This window comes from Panthera tigris, chromosome E3 (genome assembly GCF_018350195.1).
Source record: "Panthera tigris isolate Pti1 chromosome E3, P.tigris_Pti1_mat1.1, whole genome shotgun sequence".
NCBI lineage: Eukaryota > Metazoa > Chordata > Mammalia > Carnivora > Felidae > Panthera > Panthera tigris.
This window is the reverse complement of record NC_056675.1, coordinates 1,330,584-1,349,951: the sequence shown is the minus strand read 5'-3', so window position 1 is coordinate 1,349,951 and position 19,368 is coordinate 1,330,584. Positions and strand designations below refer to the sequence as shown.

Genomic DNA, 19,368 nt, shown 5'->3' with positions numbered 1-19,368 from the left:
TGCTGTTCGTCACCGGGGACACACGGCTCCTCCCCAGGCACCCAGAGCTCAGTCAGGGCAGGGAGGGGGTGCCCGCACCGGCCGCTGGACCACGACAGGCCACTCTCGGGAGGGGTGGCAGACAGAGCCCCTGCCATCCGGGCCACAGGGCCGGCGGCCTTCTGAGGACCTTCCCTCCATACGCCCCGACGCCCCCTGGCGCAAGACACGCGCCCCCGGGGACCTTCTGGAGAGCGCCGGCGGGGCCCGGGGGAGGGCCGGCCGTGTGCGTGCGCGTGCGTGCGCGTGCGTGCGGGAAGGCGTGCGGCCCGCGGGCTCGCCAGACCCCATCTGCGGCCGCACCCTCGGCCTCGTCCCCGCCGGGAGTCTGCGCTTCGACTGGGGCGTTAAGGGGTCCGCGCGACGCGGACCCTCCGGCGGGCACCCCCCCCCCCCCCCGCCCGCCCGCCCCCCTCCCGGCGGCGGGCCACTAGGAGGCGGCCGAGAAGGGCACGGAGGCGGAGGAGACGTCGGCGGACTTGACGATGGTGATGACGCTGGTGGTGGCCACCTTGGTGGGGGCGACGGGCCCGCGGGCCACGGTGCGGGCGAAGGTCTGCAGGGCCTCGTACTTGGAGCGCAGCGCGTCGAGCTCCAGCCTCATGCTGCTGTTCTCCCGCGCCAGCTTCTCCACCTCCTGCTGCAGCTCCACCCGCTGCCGCTCCAGCTCCTCCTTCTGCGTCACGCGCTTGATGCGGCAGCTGGCCGCGTAGCCGCGGTTCTTGAGCGTGCGCCGGCGCTGCTTCAGGCGGGCCACCTCCTCCTTGGTGAGGCCCCGCAGGTGCTGGTTCAGCTCCCGCACCGACATGGACACCAGCTCGTCATCGCTGAGCACCGGGGCGTTCTCGCCCGCCTCCTTCTTGACCTGCGGGGGCCGCGCGGCAGGGCGGTCAGCGCGGAGGAGGGGGTGGCGGGAAGGGCCCCGGAGGGTGGCCCGGCGTCTGCCCGGGAACGGAGGCCGCGTGGACGAGAGCCTGGTTCCGGGCAGCAGGAGCACCCGGAGGCACCCTCTCTGCCTCCCAAGCCGGCCCTCACGCCTCCGTCGGGGCGGGGGGCCTCCCGACGTCACGCACGCGGCAGAACGCGGGTGGCTCCCTGACGGGGAGCCCCGCTGCGCCTGCCTGTCACCTGGTTACCACCTGCCGTCCAGAACCTGCGAGGCTGTGGCCCACCCGTGCGCAGCCCTCTGTGAGTCTCCAGTGCCTGGTGCGGGGGTGACGCAGGCAGGTGGGGGGAGAACCCAGGCAGGTGAGTGGGGGGGACCCAGGCAGGTGAGTGAGGTGGGATGGGGGGGACCCAGGAAGGTGAACGGGGGTGACCCAGGCAGGTGGGGAACCCAGGCAGGTGTCCAGGGCCAATGCAGGCAGGTGAGCAGCGGGGGTGGGGGGGACCCAGGCAGGTGTGCGGGGCCGACGCAGGCAGGTGAGCAGGGGGACCCAGGCGGGTGAGTGAGGTGGGGTGGGGGGGGACCCAGGAAGGTGAACAGGGGCGACCCAGGCAGGTGAGCGGGGGACCCAGGCAGGTGAGCGGGGGACCCAGGCAGGTGAGTGAGGTGGGGTGGGGGGGGACCCAGGAAGGTGAACAGGGGTGACCCAGGCAGGTGAGCGGGGGACCCAGGCAGGTGAGCGGGGAACCCAGGCAGGTGAGTGAGGTGGGGTGGGGGGGGACCCAGGAAGGTGAACAGGGGTGACCCAGGCAGGTGTCCAGGGCCAATGCAGGCAGGTGAGCAGCGGGGGGGGGGGGGGGAGACCCAGGCGCAGGTGAGCGGGGGGACCCAGGCAGGTGAGCGGGGGGGGGGGGGGGGGGGGGGGGCCAGGAAGGTGAACGGGGGCGACCCAGGCAGGTGAGCGGGGGACCCAGGCAGGTGTCCAGGGCCAATGCAGGCAGGTGAGCAGCGGGGGGGGGGGGACCCAGGCAGGTGTGCGGGGCCGACGCAGGCAGGTGAGCAGGCGGACCCAGGCGGGTGAGTGAGGTGGGGTGGGGGGGACCCAGGAAGGTGAACAGGGGCGATCCAGGCAGGTGAGCGGGGGACCCAGGCAGGTGTCCAGGGCCAATGCAGGCAGGTCAGCAGCGGGGGGGGGGGGACCCAGGCAGGTGTGCAGGGCCGACGCAGGCAGGTGAGCAGGGGGACCCAGGCAGGTGAGTGAGGTGGGGTGGGGGGGACCCAGGAAGGTGAACGGGGGCGACCCAGGCAGGTGTGCGGGGTCCACCCAGGCAGATGAGCGGGGGACCCAGGCAGGTGAGCGGGGTCGACCCAGGCAGGTGAGCCGCAGGGAGGCACAGCAGCCTGTCCTTCCACACCCCTCGGACAAAGTGGGGCCTCGGAAGGGGCTTCGACGTGCATGGCCCACGAATGCACGGAGGTCCCCTGTCCCGCCAGACCCAGCTCTGTTCCCAAGACGAGATAGCCGACCCAGGAGCCCACGCCAGCCTCAGAAGCTGGGAGGGCCCGGGGAGGCAGCACGCTGGGCCTGGTCGGACCCGGCCCCGCGAGCAGGAGTGCCGAGGTTGACACGCGCCCTGCCGGTGGTACTGCGGGACGGAGGCCACGCTGCCCACCCCTGGGGGCCGGGGATGACCATGTCCTAGCAGGCAGGGATCCACACCTGCCACTCCCCCCCAAGGAGGCCATCCCCCCTGGACGCCAGGGCCCACATCTCCTGAGGCCACAACCCCCAATCCTGTCCCCAGCTCCCTGGCACGGCTCTGCTGGCCAACAGCCCCCACCCGACTGCAAGGGACAGGGCCTCCCTCTTCACACTCAGGGCAGTCCTGGGAAAGAGGGGCTGCTGGGGCCGGAACGGACCTTTCCCAAGCCTGAGCCCGAGGCAGAAACGGGGTCTGCCCACCCCCACCCCACTTACCTTTAATGCCTTGTTTGGTTTGGGATTAGTCGTCATAACCTGGGCACAGTCACCCGAACAGAAGGGCTTGGAAACTGGATCTAGAAAATCAGACAAGAAACAGAAATGAGTGAGGTGAGGTTCTGGCCAGGCTGGGGACGGGGCCGGCTGCCGTCGCACGTGACCTGAAGCAGGGACGTCCCCACCACAGAGACGCTCCAAGGAGGCTCGGCCTCTCGGTCCACATCCCCCCGAAAACAAGACAGGAGGCAGCCGGGACTGAGGGGGCTCCCCGCAGGGTGGGCATCCCGGCCACGCTGCCCAGTCCAGCATCAGCCCACGAAGCAACCCAGACCCACCCCGGCCCCCACGCTGGCAGCCACCCGCCTGGGGGGCACCAGGCTTGGGCGGCCACTGCCTCCCGTCCGACTCCCCCTAAGCTGAGCCGCTCGCACCCTCGAGGCACGGGACGCCACGTTAAAGGGCCAGAGCGCACGGCCCCAGAGCCCCCTCCCGAGAACCGCCTCACCCGGCACACGAGGAGCACCGCTGGCCCCCAGGACGGCACCCTGCCCGGGCAAGAGCCCCCGTGACTCCTGACCTGGTCTGGCTGCAGAGAGGAAGGGCCCCTTTGGGGAGCCCCTGCGTTTGCCCAGCACACCCCCAGGGGCGGGTGCAGCCCCACCCTCCCTAGCAGACCTACCTCCGCAAAGGGCACTGCAGCTGTGACATCACCACCCCCGCCTAGGCTGCCCCACAGCCCTGACCTGAGGCCCGCAGGATCCCGGAGGTAGGGGCCGCTACTGCGCGAGCTCACCGGCTGTCTGGCGGGAGCCGTCCCCGCCGCCCGCCAGCCCCCCCCTCCCCGCCGCTGCCCGCCCTTCTGGTTTTGGCGTCTGCATTGTGTCACACATTCTAATCATTCATGAAAAAGCCAGCCAAAGCATCCCAAGCATGATTCCCCTCTGATAGTTGCCATGGCGACCTTGGGAAGTAGCCAGCCCCTGATGGTCGTCATGGAAACAGAGAAGCCCACAGCAACAATGGCTTTGGGCAGGCCGGTGCAGACATCACAGGTTGTGGGACAGTAAACAAACCAGTGGGCCCCGGCGGCTGGGGTGGGGGGCGGGAGGGCCCGGGCTCTAGATGTGCTGGCACATTCTGTAGCTGGCTTAGGAACCAGGGTCCACGTTCCAAACGCCAGGCAAGGTGAACTGAGCAGAGGGAACATCAGAAAACGCACGGGGGAAGGGGGGGGACCCGGGCCCCAGAGACGGAGCCGCACCAAAGCCTTCACCCTGGGGTGAGTGGGGCTCGGGTGGACGGTCTCCACCCCTCCTTCGCCCACAGCCCCAGGACCCTTGCTACAGCACAGCCTAGACGCCACGCGCCCCCAACAGCCCACCTGCCTCCCACTAGCAGGCGTCTCAGGTCTCAGCACCCGGGCCACCGAACCCCCTGGTTCACTGTTGCCTCTGGCAACACGGCCACTGTCCCAGGCACTGACGACGGATGATGGAGAGCAGGACAGCAGCAGGGCCGGGGCCAGGTGCACCCTCAGGAGGCTTCTGGCTCCTCCGCGCCACCCACGCACGCGCAGGAGGCAGACGCGCTACAGCGCGGGGTGACCCCAGCAGGAAGACAGGAGCTGCTTCCTGACAGCGGCCTGACCCCCAGCATCTGCAGGGGCACGGCGGGCCCGATGAGTGCCCCTCCCTCCAGGTCCCGGGGTCAAAGCCATGCTAGAGAAGCCACCTGGAGGGCCAGCAGGAGCCAGGCGGCGGGGAGAGCCATGAGAAACTTTTCCACGGGAGCAGGAGGGGTGGCCGGGTGTCATTCCAGCACACGTCAGCGCACAAGGGCCTGGGCCGCCAGGGCATAGCTGTGTGGTGAGTCACGCCTGTTTACAGAGCGAGGAGCTCACATTCCCACAGACCCAAGGCCCTCCCACCCCGCACGGACCGCCCAGCCCGCCCGGCTCCAGCGGAGGAGGGACCTCCGCTCAGACCCCCGACCAGACAGGGGTTTCTGTGCCTCACCACCCCCCCCCCCCGCCCCGCCCATGACGGGCCAGCTCAGCCAGGACCCCGGGCCACAGCGCTGCGTTCAGGGCAGGTACGCCCCGCCCCCTCTGGGGACCTGCCCTCCGTGACCGCGCGAGGCGGGGAGGCCCAGGTAAGCAGGAGCTACACAGGACTGGACTCCGCGTCCTCCCCTCCACACAGACCTACGAGGGTCGGCTGGCAGGTCTGCAAGGTCGAGGTCACCTGGGGAAAGCCCTAGGTCCACCAGCTCTGAACCCACCTTGCCCAGCTGCCTGGCCTTCTGCGGGCAGGACACAGACAAGAGCCCGGGCAGAGACGGGAGAAGCGGGACCCCCGGGGCCGGCCTGGGCTCCAAGCAAGGAGGGATGCCTTTCTGCGGGAGGGCGCCACGTGCGGGTCTGACCTCCGGGGACTTCCTGCAGTTCTCAGACCTTCTGTCCAACAAGAACAACGTGAGGCCTGAGAGAACGGGAGTAAACGTAGACACGAACCTGGAGAAAAACCCAGCAAAGCTCTTCTCTCTGTGGGCCTTACGCTCTTCCTCTGGAAATGAGAGCCTCAGAACCAGGGGCCCCAGGTTCTGTCCACCTCGCAAAGGCCTCGGCGGAGCCGAGCAGGTGACTCAAGGAGACGCCCTGACTGGGGGGGGGGGGGGGGGTTCCCTCTCAACCCCCAGGGCTCCGGGGGCCTGGACCGGCACCCTCCAGAAGCCAGAGACCCCGGGCCAGGTGAGCAAGCCCCAGGCAGGAGCAGACACTGCCCCGCGGCCCCGCGCTCGAAGACACGACCCCCACAGCCTCGGGCGGACCAGGTCTTGGCTCCTGCCCCCTGTTCAGGCAGCCGCCCCGCGGGAAGTCTCCGCCGGCTGACGGAAAGCAGGAGTGTCCCCCCCGCCTCGAGAGGCGGCGCGCAGACCTGGGCTGCAGGTTCAGGGGCCCGGCTCCGGGAGCGCAGCGTTGGCCCCGGCTGCCCTTCCTGCGAGACCTCGGTACGCGGACAGTAAGGGCACGAGGGCTCACCTCTACCCAAGCCACACGAGGTACATGCAGTAGTGACCCGAGGTCGCTTCCTGCACGAAAGGCAAAAACCCGGCAGCTTCTGGAAACAGGCTCAGAGAGAAGTTTGGTGCTTGTGACGGTGCGTAAGACAAAGGACTTTAAAACAACTGCCCTAAAACATGTGTTTATAAACCGCTGCACCTCAGGCCACCTCCACGGCCACCAGAGCGCACACAGGAAGAACTGTGTTCTGAGACTCAGGGGGGGACCCAGCCGGGGTGAGAGGCCACAGCCTGAGAGGCAGGTGCACCAGCCACTCGGCCTCCCTCCCCTCCCGCCGCAGGCCGGACGCCCCGTCGCCGTGTAAGAAAACACCCACCCTGCCCCCGGCAGCTTCACGAGGGGTCGCTCCGGGGATCGGGCCCCACAACCATCGGTCACGGCAACGCCAGCCGGGCCGTGCACGCAGCCCGCGCTCTCCGCCGGCTCTTCTGAACTCCGGTCAAGTCGCGGGAGCGGCTCAGCGGCCGGAGCGGGTGGGGGGGTGGGGGGGCCGGGAGCGGGTGGGCCTCCTCCGCGCCCGCCTGCCTGTCCGTCCGCCCAGTGAGAGCACGGACAGTCTCCCACAGCCCTCCAGAAGCTTCTGGTCAAAAAGTCTGCGCGGTCAGCACTTCTAACTTGGAACACCTTTCAGGCGACCACTTCCCCAACTAAAGAGGTCGGTTTTCAACCCAACGCCAGAAATTCGCTCTGACGCGCCCCTACACGAGGTTAAGGCAGAGGCCGCTCTAAAAGACACGTGCCAGCAGCCCGGACAGGGCCCGGCTCTGGGGACGGCACGGTTGAGAGTAAGTGAGGGAGCCGGTGCCGGCCCTCCCTCCCGGGGCCCACGAACAACGGGACCGCCCTTCCAGAGGCCAGGATCTCAGCCCCTCTACCCCCCCAGCAAACGTGTACCTCTCGCCCGTCGTCTGACGCAGCTCATCTGGGGCGACTCACGGCCCCGGGTCATCCCCACTGTGCTCTGGCCTTCGCGGGGCTGGACCCAGGCTCGGGGCCCGGGGGGGACGCTTTCTCCACCGGTAAAGCCAGGTGGCTGACGGCAGCAATGGCCGGGTCTAGATGGTGTGGCAGAAAAGGGGGTTTAGAGTCTCACGGGGCTCTTAGGTCGGTTAGACCAGCCTAGACGGGGAGCTTCACGTGCACAGGAAGCCACAGCTCTGGCACCTAGCAGGGCGGGTCTCAGAAAACACCTGTTCCCGCTCAGGGTGGAGTGAGGGCGCCCACCGCTCCCCGGCCGGCTACACCCGGCCCTCCCAGAGGACTGCTCCACGCCGGCTCTCCCAGGCCTCCCAGGGCGGCGGGTCCAGGGAGAGGGAGGGGGCAGGGGGCAAACAGGCAGAGAGGAAAGGGGCTCTGTCCTGGAGCACGTCTGCGCTCCCCCGATGGGTGCAAACCCCAAAGGCACAAGCCACGCTGACGTGACCGCCTCTGTCCCAGGGGTGCCGAGCGCCCCTCCTGCCAGCGCCACAGGACGCACCTGCCCCGCGAGCAAAGGTCAGCACGGCCAGCGCGCCCCATACGCTGACGCCTCACCCGACCGAAGACGGGCCCCAGGAGGACCGGGAGGGCTCCCACGCCCCGCCCACCCCAGACACTGGGTGTCCGTGTCCCATCCGGCTCCCTCAACGTGGGGGTGCGTCCTGCCGCTCCTCGCCGCCCCCCCCTCCCCCAGCCCGGCCCACACCCAGCCTGCAGGCCGGCCCTGGCCGGCCGCCCTCCGGCAAGACACGACTGTCTGCCTGGCTCGGAGGACGTCTGGTCACCTTGTGTTTGCGGTTCGAGGAAGCTGTGTCATCCTGGCTCTGTCCAGAGGTGACTCAGGCAGCTGCCAGGCTGACAGCGGGCCGAGCGCCTCACCTCCCCGGCCACGCCCTGGCCCCCCACTCCTCTGGCCCCGCTCTGGGTGGTCCTTCTGTCTCTAAGCTCCCCTTTGGGGTTCTGTTCGCTCCACAGCTGCCCAGGGGTCCCACCAGCCCCCACCTCCACGTGCAGCCAGGCTGAGACAGCTTGCGTGTCTGACAGACCCCAGAGACGTGTCCTGTCCTTGCACCCGCCCTCCTCCTGTGTCTCCAGCTCAGGTGATGATCCATCACGCCGTTCACGCAGCAGTCACCCCCAAGACCTTGTCCCTCCTTCCGTGGCCACCTGCTGAGTCGGGCCTGCTGGACTTGGCCCTCCAGGACTCCCTGGCTCAGGCCCCAGCTTCTTCCGTCTGGACCGCGGTCCCTCAAACGCAGCGCCTCAAGGTGGTAGAAAAACCCCCTGCTTGAAGTCCCTCCTGAGCCCCTCCCTCACTGCCTGGACCGCCTGTTGCGTTCCAAGCCTCCCCCTCTGTCTGTGCTGGGCTCCCACCCTCCTTCCCCAGCCCTTGCTTCACCGAAGCCCCCTCCTGCTCTCCCTGTGATAGGCAGACACCCTCTCCTGAGCCTCCATCGAGGGCCGTGCCCAAAACTTGGTCCTGATCTTTCCGTCCAAGGCTCGCTTCCCTTGCTGGATGGAGGGCGGGGGACATTCTCACCTACACCTGCTCCCCGCACCCCCCGGCGAGTGAAAGGCACGCTGCCTGGGGACGTGCGTCAGCACCGCACCCGAGGGCAGCGGGGTCTGGGCGCCCCACCTCAATACCTCTCCAGCCTCCCCTCATCCAGGACAGCCGACAGGCAGCACAGAAAAGCAGGCAGGGGGCCACCCCAGACCCCGGATGTTAGACTCCGCGGCCGCAGGCCAGGTACCGAGGTCTCGGGCTTGGTGTCCTTGGGTAAAATGGGGTGGGGGTGGGGGTGGGGGGTATGTGTGTGACACGATCCCTACATTCATTTCTACCCGTTCTGAAGTTCTATGATTTGAAGACAACACTTCCAATTTCCTGAAACTGCAAGAAAGAGGAAACATGACGGACAAAAAGCAAAAGTAAACACGGGAGCAGCGCATCTTCCATGAGCAGGGAGCAGGGAGCAGGGAGGCGGGGAGCAGAGGGGAGGGTGAGTCACTGTTTACTGCTACGAGGAACAGCCACACAGAGAACGCTCACAGCTGCCCGGGTTCCATTTCCCGTGTGGACTGGACCCTAAGCCAGAAAGTCCACTCCAGAAACCTTTAGACTCGGGAACAGCCAGGACGCGGGCAGGACTCGTCCGCCGCCTGAGATGGTAAACAGACTCTCAGCTACCGGAGCCCCGAGAGGGACAGCGCGGTGGACAGGGGCGCGGAGAACCTCCGGAAAGCGGCCTCGCTCAGCACAGCCCGGGCGCTGGAGATGGGGCTGGAACGCAGCGAGCCCCGGAACCACCTTCCCCGAGGAGCCCCGATTCAACTCCCATTTTTAGCAGCCACCTTGAAAGTGAGTGAGGCTGAACTTGGAACGCGTCCCTTAAAGTCCAGCTCCGTTCACGCGCGGAAGGCAAGTGTGCTCCGGAGAGAAGACTTGCTTTGTGTTTTCGAGTTAGTAAACTTCAGTGTGGAACCGGGAGAGATCCCCTCGTTAAGTTCTAAAAGCAGACCCCCTCTAAGGAGCTCAAACTCCAGCATTCCCACTGGTTTGCCCTGGGAGGGAAGTCCTCCAGAGATGTCAGCTACCCGCAAAGCGCAAAGCGAGAGAGGCTGGCCAGTGAGTCTCGCCCACCTGCACAGCCCACCGTCAGCTTCCGGACCCCTCCCACCTGCTTAGACGGACGCTCTTTAAAGAGCCCAGCCCCAGAAGGCGGCAGATTGAGACGGCCCGGCACACGGCTGCGCTTTATCAAGATACCTGTGCAGTGAGGGCTGTAAGGGCAAATCCTCACGGAGGCCAATAAGGGAGAAGGGGCAGGGAGAAGGGACACCCAAGCCACGCTTGCGGGAACCCACTGACTCTATCTGCTGTGTGGGGCGTGGGTGTTCGAGACCAGGGAGCTTCCCGGGCCGGCACCTGGTGAGGGAAGGTGGCCGGATCTTCCACACTGACAATTCATTTGGCAGGGGAGCACCTCTGCCCCGGCCGCGAGAGCGGCACGACAGGTAAACAGCAGCATAATCATTAACACAGCTCGGAGAGCAGGAACTTCCAGCGGCCCCAAACACCAACTCCACCAATGTGGAGTCTTTGTCAAAAGACGCCACAACACGTGGCGAGGAGCAGTACGATCAGAGACAGCAGGCAGAGCGGTTTCTTTTACCTAAGGGAGACCTAGGTGGAGAGAGACACGTTTCCTGTACCCTCCCCAGGCTCCCGGAAAGGTGTGCGGAAGCCGGCACCCTGGCACACTGTGTCCCGAACGCGGCAGGATCACAGAGGAACCCGCGGTCCGACTTAGAGGAGATGGAGCCCCCCACTCACCGATGAGAAAACTGAGAACCACGGGGCTCGGGAGAAGGGACACGTTCGCCCTGTCCCCCTCCCCACCCAAAGCTTCCACATCAGGGCCTCCCTCCGGGGAACCCCTGGCAGGTCAGCTGCTCAGAACGTGACATCGGTCATGAGTCCCCTTCTCCTTGCCCTCCCACCCCCTCCCCCGGAGCGCGGGTGGAAGCCACCGCCGGGTAGGGCAGCACCGGCCGAGCCGGCGGAAGCACCCAGGTGGACGCGGCCGGGTGGGCCCTGCGCGACCACGCGCTCCCCTGCACGTGGCCGTGTATTTTCGCCCCCGCCTTCCCGCCTCGCAGCGGACCTCCGCGGGCTAAAGGCGAAGCAGGTGGGGAGGGCAGGGCAGGGGCGCCGGGCCCGCAGGAACGTCCGGGCTCCCTAGGCCGCCCCCCCGGGGTGGAGGGGGGGGGCACCGCCTCCGGCTCGGACAAGGGGCGGGCGGGGGCGCGCTCCCGGGCCCGAGAAAGAAAAGCCCCGGCCCGCGCGGCGCGCTCGCGGTTGGGCACCTGACGGCAGGTGCGCGGGCCGGGGTCTCGGGGTCCCGCCCAACTTCGCCGCGGATCCGAGGCGCCGGTGACTCAGCGGCGCGCGGCCCCGACCCGCCCCCGCCCCGGCCCCGGCCCCCGGCCCGGCCCGACGCGGCCGCTCCTCACCTGGCGTCGCGCGGGGGGGCGCGGGCGCGCGGCGGCTCCTCGCGGGCACGCGCTCTCCTCGCGCTCGCGCTCACTCTCGCGCTTCCTCTCGGCCGCCGCCTCGGCCGCGCGCTGGGGCTCCGACTTCGCGAAGAACAACAAGTCCCCCCCGCCGCCCGCCGCCAGCCCGCCCGCCCGGCTCCCCAGCATCTGACACCGCTTCCGGGATCGGCGTCGGCGCGCGTCACGCCGCCCCGCCCACCGCGCGCCGCCGCCCGGCCCGCCCGCCCGCGGCCCCGCCCACCGCGCGCCGCCGCCGCCCGGCCCGACCCCCGGCCCCGCCCATGGTTAGGCCCCGCCCCTAGGCCCCGCCCCTCGTCCACCGCTGCCCCGCGCGCCACCCGAGTCGCTGTTCCGGATCCCGCAGTGTTGCGGCTGCGGGAGCCGCCGGCTCGCCGCCCCCGCGCCTGCACCTGTGCCCACAGGTGTCGTGCGCCCCGCGTAGTGACAGTCCTCCGGTTGAGGAAGCCTGCCCGGGAGCACCCCTGTTGCCCACAACGGCGCTCCCTGGCCTCGTTGCTCTTCTCCCTGAGCACCTACTTCCCAGGTGGCCCGGCGCGCAGGCCCTCAGCCCCATCAGAGCCCTCAGGAGACAAAGGGAGTCGAGCTGGAGTACGCTCGCTCTCCCCGAGGACAGGGCGCTCGACGCTAGGGCCAGCCTCAGGGTCGCGGTGTCTATCACAGGAGATGAGTGAATGCATCACAGTGCCCACCACCCTGTCCGAGGGCAAGCAGGCCCTGCAAATGAGGGAAGGGCACCTGGCATTGCCTCCACCCCGGGCCTTAGACATCCCCAGGAATTTCTCTTTGGATAAGGAGGATTCTTCTCCATCATAGGAAAGACAGCAAGGTAAAATGGTGATAAGTGGCTTTGACCTACGTCCTCTGTGAAAGTCTCAGAAACTCAGGAGCCTGGGGAACGGTGCCCAGCTGAAGCCCCAGCTCATGGTTTCAGTGGGGAAACACAGGCCCAGCAAAGGCAGGCACGGACGGATATTCTGGTCTCAGATCAGGGCCCAGCTCCTCCAGGAGAGAGCAGCCTGGTCCTGTCCCAGGTGGAGGACAGAGCTGGAGAGAGGACCCCACTGTCAAAATCCAAAACAAACAGAGACCAACCTTGCAAACTCCCTGAACAGACACCACCAGTTTGGTCATACCAACGAAGCTGAAGGTAGCAGATTTTGCAAGGCTAAGTTGACCCAAGTCATTTCTTGCTGTGCCTCTGAAAATCAGAAGCAAGGCTTACTCTCTTTTCCGAGGTTGATGTGAAAGGGCCACTAGCCAATTCCATCGCTTAGGAAAATTCTGATATGAAAACAAATCCCTGTGGAGAATGAACACTGTGCCTTCTCACCATAGAAGCTGCTCTTTAAGGACACCCCCCTGAGCCCTATTCCGTGTTTTGGTTTGAGTGTTCCTGGATTTTCCAACTGTCTTTTTGGTGTATACACAACAAACTCAATAATGACGGCTTTGGCCATTCGTTGGTTTTATTTACTTCTGTTACATAGGGACTTTTGACGTTTCATGGTGTCAGAAGTGGGATTCAAACAGAAGACAGCCCCCCACCCCCACCCCACACACAGACCCCGAGGCTGCTGAGCAAACAGACCCTGGCACCCACAGAGCCCACTGAGCTCACCACTTTCTTGTCGACCCTGAAGAGTGAAGGTGAGTCTCTCGAATCTGAGCTCTCTCTCTTAGGTTCTAAGCTGCCCAAATTTATTGTGCATGCCTGCTCAGATGGCCAGTGTTTGTGTGCAAGACTCTCTATTTGCAGCCTGTAAGGACCCTTTTGGAGCTGTGTTTTGGAGTCATTTTGTCCTTTAGCAGCTTCTGTTTGCCAATCAAAGAATGTATTCCATTTTCTCTCTCTTGTTTTTGAATAAGCTATGAAGGAGATGGGTTTTTGTTGTTATTGTTTTGTTTTGGTTTTGGTTTTGGTTTTTCTTTGGGGGGGTAAGGGAGAAAGGAAATAATTTTGTCTTGAATTAAAATGAGTGTTCCAGAATAAGAAGGGAAAAAGGACAAGATCTAAATGGTTAAAGAATGTTGCAGGTTTGTGGAAAGAGATCTTGAAAAAGGAATTTAATGTGAAGTCAAGCTAAGATTGGAATGGATTTATTTAACTTAAAAAAAAAAAAGAAGATTTTAGGAGAGCCTGGCTGGCTCAGTCAATGGAGCATGCCACTCTTGATCTCGGAGTTGTGAGTTCAAGCCCTGTGTTGAGCGTGGAGCCTACTTAAAATTAAAAAAAAAAAAAAGGGGGCGGCTGGGTGGCTCGGTCGGTTAAGCGTCTGACTTCAGCTCAGGTCATGATCTCGTGGCCCATGAGTTCGAGAGCCATGTCGGGCTCTGGGCTGATGGCTCAGAGCCTGGAGCCTGCTTCCAATTCTGTGTCTCCCTCTCTCTCTGCCCCTCCCCCGTTCATGCTGTGTCTCTCTCTGTCTCAAAAATAAATAAACCTTTAAAAAAAATTAAAAAAAAAAGAATTTTAATATCAAAAGTACATGGTACAAAATTAGAATTTGGTTTCTGCTGTTAAAATCACATTTTTTTTTTAGATTGTCAGTCTGCCCCTAACAAGAAATTGTAAACAAAGGTGTTTCTGTACTTTTAATGTATTTTGCCTGCAAAGCAAAGATTCTGTATTTTATGAAAATAATTTCATGTGCTTTGTCCTTACCAAGTCTTGGATTAGGTAGGAAAATAACTGAGTCCTCTGTATTAAAAGAACTGAGTTTCATTTTTGCAACTCTAACTTTCTGTACCTGCCTCTGAAATTTTAATTGTCACTTGGTAGGAATGAATAACTAAGTACTTTACTGTTTTCACAGTGAACTCTGATCCTGTTTGATCACGTGTTTTAAACCTTTGGATATTTTTGACAAATTTCTCACATATCAAATTCTAAATGAAGTCCTTTTGACCCCAAACTAACTTCGGGATTTTAAAAAGGATTCCTAGACTATCTCAAAAGATTTGTTCCCTCTCCTTATAAAAGAGATGCTGAGCAAATTATGTTTTGTTACATTCCATGGGAAGCATTGTCAAATAAAAAATGAAGTCTTTAGCTGATATCTGTATAAATATATGTTAGTAATATAAGCATTCCAGAATTTCTATGAAATTCTTAAAGTCTGACATGTCTTGCTATAATGTTATCAGTCATAATTCAGGTTATTGTTTTAAAATGTATGTCACATAAAATAACCAAATTTCTGGGGCTTCTGGGTGGCTCAGTCGGTTGAGTATCCAACTTCAGCTCAGGTCATGATCTGAGAGTTCATGAGTTCGAGCCCCACATCAGGCTCTGTGCTGACCTGCTTCAGATTCTGGGTCTCCCTCTCTCTCTGCCCCTCCCCTGCTTGCTCTTTCTCTCTCTCTCTTTGTCTCTCTCAAAAATGAACATAAAAATTTTTTTTTAAATAAGAACCAAATTTCCTTGTCAAAGGCATTATAATGAACTCTCACTACATCTTTAACCATGGCCATTTTTAAGCCTTTTGCCATTTACAGACACTTACTGTTTTATTCTGATGCTTTCACAAAAAAACGTTCCTGCAAAAATGCTTCCTTTACAAAGACATTCATGGGAACAACCCTAACAAGCAGTCCAGAATGCAGGTTCTCTGAAAACCTCAAGACCATAGCACTGAACTGAGTGAGGATTTCTGAAACTTTAATGGAAAACTGATTGAGTCATAAAGCCGCTAACTCAAGATGAAGCAAAACAATTTTAATTACAAAACACTGACAAACTGATAGAGATGACTGTAATTTGGACGACTTCATTTACAACGTTGCTGGTTCTTTAATGTCTTGTTTTCCAGATGTAAAGGATCCTTTTTCTCCTCTGTCTGAAGTTATCTATGACTCACAACAGTTTGGTAAAGTGTATCTTTGCAACAAAGGTTGAAACATTTTTCTTCCCCCTCCCCCCATTCCTCCAGAAATTAGAAACTCTTACTATTCTCTTTTTAAATTGTTTTATTTTTTAATTAAATATTCTTATTTTTCATGACAATATGTGTGTTTGCATAAGTTTAAAAATAATCTGTTTTCCCTATAACAAGACAAAACTGGCTTGGCTTCCTGGCCTGGAGATGCTTTTGAAAGTCTAATCTGAGTTCCTTTATGAAACATTCCAGCAAAGTAGATTTAAAAGCACCTATAAGGGGGCGCCTGGGTGGCTCAGTTGGTTAAGCATCCAACTTCGGCTCAGGTCATGATCTCATGGTTCACGGGTTTGAGCCCGTCTTCAGGCTCTGCCTTGACAGTTCAGAGCCTGGAGCGTGCTTCGGATTCAGAGCCTGGAGCCTGCTTCGGATTCTGTGTCTCCGTCTCTCTTTGCCCCTCCCCTGTTCTCTCTCTCTCTCTCTCTCTCTCAAAAACAAATAAATAAACATTTTTGAAAAGCACCTATGTGATCAATCACTATTCCTGTGTACTTATGTAAATAATCATACCAAGTATTTGGAAACAGTCTTAATTTGCAAGCAAATTAGTCTTACTGTGGTTATCTTTGATAGAAACGGGATGATTACAGAGAGAAAAATAGGCTTCGATAATTAATCTTTGTGGATATCAGATTCTAGTGCTGTTTCTGGTCTCTGAGATTTTGTTTTCTACCTGTAATCTGGACCGGATCCTGAATTCTTCCAGTGTCCTCCAAAATTTGCCTAGAATTTTCCAAACTAACATTTCCAATTCTCCCATTCTCTGGACTTGGAATCTTTATGAAATTAAAACCATCCTTTGCCCAACGCTGGACAACTCGATGTCAACTTCGGAGAGCTCAGCACAACAGCTCGTGTGTGGACGCGACCCGTGCCTGGGGCCGTGTGACTGCTTGGAAAGATCCCCAGGCACATTCATGCCGCAAGCCAGAGAAACGGGTCAGATGACCACTGCCCTGCTCTCGCCTCATCTGAAGAGTCTCCAACCCCGACGTCTGCAAACTCAACTGGCCACTCTCCAGACACAGAAACTGAATTTGTAATTTGCTTGAAGTATTAACCTTTTTCTTTTGTTGCCGTAGAAATGTCTGTCGTTAAACTACCCGCTCGCTCGCGTCCTATAGAGACCTGATTTAGATGGAGCCCAACTGAGGCACTGGCCAACACCCTCAAGTTCACCCTGTCCTGGGCAACTGTTGGGCGATGCGACTGTTAAGACATTATGCATGCTTTTGAAAAATAACTTTAAAAAAATATAACCCATTTAATGTATTTGAATTGTGACATCTTCGCTCCTGGGAACCTCAGTCCTCGGGTATTGCTGCCCTTACTGTCATCCTGCTGGCCTCTCCAGTATCTTGTACACTCTCCAGGGTTTGAAACGCGGTAGGCAGCTCCTGGTGTGCCGAATGGTACCCATTAGGACCAATCCCCTGGATGAAATCAACAAGAACCACAGAAATGACGGAGACTGTGACCACGGCCCTTGGGCCTGAGGACTCAGCAAGTCTGAAGGTGAGGGAACCCCACTGACAGAGCCACCAGAAAGGGGACCCCTCTTTCAAAATCCAAAACAAACAGAGACCCACCTTGCAAACTCCCTGAACAGATACCACCAGTTTGGTCATACCAACGAAGCTGAAGGTAGCGGATTTTGCAAGGCTACGTTGACCCAAGTCATTTCTTGATTGTGCCTCTGAAAATCAGAGCAAAGCTTCCTCTCTTTCCCGAGGTTGATGTGAGAGGACCGCTAACCAATTCCCTGCCGTTTAGGAAAATTCTGATACGAAAACCAAACCCTGTGGAGAATGAACACTGCTTTCTCACCATAGAAGCCGCTCCCTAAGGACCCCCCCCCCCCCCCGAGCCCCATTCCGTGTTTTGGTTTGAGTGGTCCCGGCTTTGCCAACTGTCTTTTTGGTGTATACACAACAAACTCAACGATGACGGCTTTGGCCATCCGTTGGTTTTATTTACTTCTGTTAGGTAGGGATGTCTGGCGCCTCCCAAGTCACGTGGCCCACCAGCCCACCAGCGCCACCCCCCCCCCCCCAGCACTAGGATGGGAAGCCGAGCCCCTTGACCGTTCCTGGGTCCGTCTTGCAGAAAAAGCGAGCTGCCTCAACGAGGCTGCACGTCTGAGTTCCGGACGAAGAGCGGAGGAAACTCGCCAGGGCTCTGGGGGCGACCACAGGCCTCCCGTGGGCACGGCTGCACCTGCTGAGGGGCGTTCAAGAGCCTCAGTTGCCTTGTGGGGGGGATTCCAGGAAACAGGCAGGAGAAAGTGCCAGGAAGTTTGTGGGCCTGTGGTCCACGGTTAGCGCCGCAGAGTGGCTTGGTATTCAGGAAGCCGCCCGGAGAAATGGGCCTCTTCCTGAGCGACCTCGTTCTCACTGGGCGTGCCGGGCCTCGGGGGCTAACCGGGCACACGGGTGTTTGCTGACCGCCTCAACACCGGCCCACCGCTCCAGGGTCGATCCCCCACCCCCGCCCCGACGTCCCCTCGGATGTGCAAGGGGCCTCCTCAGAGGAAAGCTGGGGCTGCCGGCCCCTCGGGTTGTGAACGATTTGGTTCCTCGCGTCCACTTTCCCCTATCTGGACCTCAGCGTCTTCTAGAACGTTTGGTTTCTGAGAGCAGCTCCGAGGTTCTCCCACATCAGCTCCCCGAAGGCAGGAAGAGCCGGACCCTGGGCGGCTGGGACGAGGTGGAGGGTGCAGGTGTGACCCGGGCACTCCTCACTGCACCGTCCTGGCCTCAGTTTCCCCAACTGTAAAACGGGCTCAGTAAAATAGAAGTAAGGTGGGTTTTTCAATGAGTCATGTAGAAACAGCGTGACGACCATTTACAAAAAGAGGTCCACACCGCACATCAGTATTGTACATTTCCAATGGACCAGAGACCTGACGGTCTTAAGAAGAAGCCGTTAAGTGATGAAAACCTTCTGGAAATGGGCTGTGGAAACGCTTGCACAACGAGAACGTACTGGGTGCCACTCAGCTGTGCGCTTAAAAGTGGTGAAAATGGAAATCTTGGGGCGCCTGGGTGGCCCAGTCAGTTAAGCGTCCGACCCTTGGTTTCAGCTCGGGTCATGATCTCACAGTTTGTGAGTTCATGCCTCACGTCAGGATTTGCAAAGACAGCCCGGAGCCTGCTTGGGATTCTCTCTCTCTCTCTCTCTCTCTGCCCCTCCCTGCTCTCATTCTCTCAAAATAGGTAAATAAACTTAAAAAAAATAGTAAACCTTATAAATATTTTCCTGCAATAAAAAATGAATTTAAAAAAACATTAAAATATTTGCAGAAAACACGAATGACTCCTTAGAAAACTTGGGAGCAGGAAAAATGTTTTTAAATCACAATTAAAGACCCAGGCCCTGGGAGCGCCTGAGTGGCTCAGTCGGTTGAGCCTCCGACTCTTGATTTCAGCTCAGGTCATGATCCCAGGGTCATGGGATCAAGCCCCACATCACCATGCTAAGCATGGAGTGTGCTTAAGATTTTTTTTCTCTCTCTCTCTCTCTATGCCCCTCTCTCCTGGTCACCTGCTCTTTCTCTCTAAAATAAACCCCCAGACACACTAAAAAAGATTTAAGGCAAAAATCACCATAAGCAAAGTCACAACACAAAGTATACACTAGGAAAAAATATTGGCAACCCACATCACAAAGGTCTATCTCCCTAATCTACAAAAGGCTCCTAGGATTATAAAAGGAAGCGATAGAAAGGGGCAGAGGATAGGAACAGATCCCTCAGGAAAAAACATAAAATGACAAACACAGAGAAAGCTGGGTGTGATCAGAGCGGTGCACGTTCACACGGTATCCAAATCCCATTTCGCAGCCATCAGAATCCAGAATCAGGCGTCGCCGTCGGGCAAGGCGTGGGGAGCAGGCGGCCGCGGCCGCCGGTGGGGGTGCAGGAGGGGAATCCGGGGGCTCCTTCCCCGTGGACCCTGCCCGTCCCCAGACCCGGCCTCCCCCCTCCCAGGGCTGGCTGCCACAGGCGCACCTGCTCACGTGTGAGACCTGGGGCGCGCGCGGCTCATCGCGGGGGCGCCGGTCGTGACAGCAAAAGGTGAGGCGGCCACGTCCTCGCTAAGGGATCGGCCAGGTGAGCGGCGGGACGCGGGCACCGGGCGCCCCACGCGAGGCACACGCCAGGTCACGTGCGCGGGCGCGTGAGTCTCGTGAGCGCCGCGTGAGTGGGTGGCCTGCGCCACCTGCGGCGCCAGGAGGGAGGGAGACCCCCGTGTGTCCGTGTGTCTGTCTGTACCTGCCAGGCGGACGCCGCAGGAAGGACAAGGTCAGAACGAGCGTCTGCCCGCACCAGATAAAGCGCCCGTCGGAGCCCCCGGGGAGCCCCGGCGAGAGGCGCCACCTGCCCCTC

At 60.2% G+C, this 19,368-nt stretch overlaps 1 protein-coding gene and 1 long non-coding RNA gene across 5 annotated transcripts; one reads left to right on the top strand and one right to left on the bottom strand.

Annotated features, from left to right (window-relative positions):
• Window positions 1-461: 461 nt before the first annotated feature.
• On the bottom strand, window positions 462-11,150 carry MAFK (MAF bZIP transcription factor K). 3 transcript variants are annotated; one of them, XM_042971840.1, is made up of 3 exons: window positions 10,984-11,150; window positions 2,904-2,983; window positions 462-904 (listed from the first exon to the last, which is right to left on the bottom strand). In XM_042971840.1, the coding sequence occupies exons 2-3, from the start codon at window positions 2,937-2,939 to the stop codon at window positions 470-472; spliced, it is 471 nt and encodes a 156-aa protein (XP_042827774.1). In that variant the 5' UTR covers window positions 2,940-2,983; window positions 10,984-11,150; the 3' UTR covers window positions 462-469. The 3 variants fall into 3 exon arrangements, with proteins under 3 accessions (XP_042827774.1, XP_042827773.1, XP_042827775.1); XM_042971839.1 differs by lacking the exon at window positions 10,984-11,150 and adding an exon at window positions 6,883-7,339; XM_042971841.1 differs by lacking the exon at window positions 10,984-11,150 and adding an exon at window positions 3,586-3,709.
• On the top strand, window positions 7,680-9,396 carry LOC122234636. Of its 2 annotated transcripts, none has more exons than XR_006212486.1 (3): window positions 7,680-8,066; window positions 8,465-8,716; window positions 8,823-9,396. It is a non-coding gene; the product is annotated as an uncharacterized LOC122234636 (long non-coding RNA). The 2 variants fall into 2 exon arrangements; XR_006212485.1 differs by having other exon boundaries at window positions 7,680-8,234.
• Window positions 11,151-19,368: the final 8,218 nt, after the last annotated feature.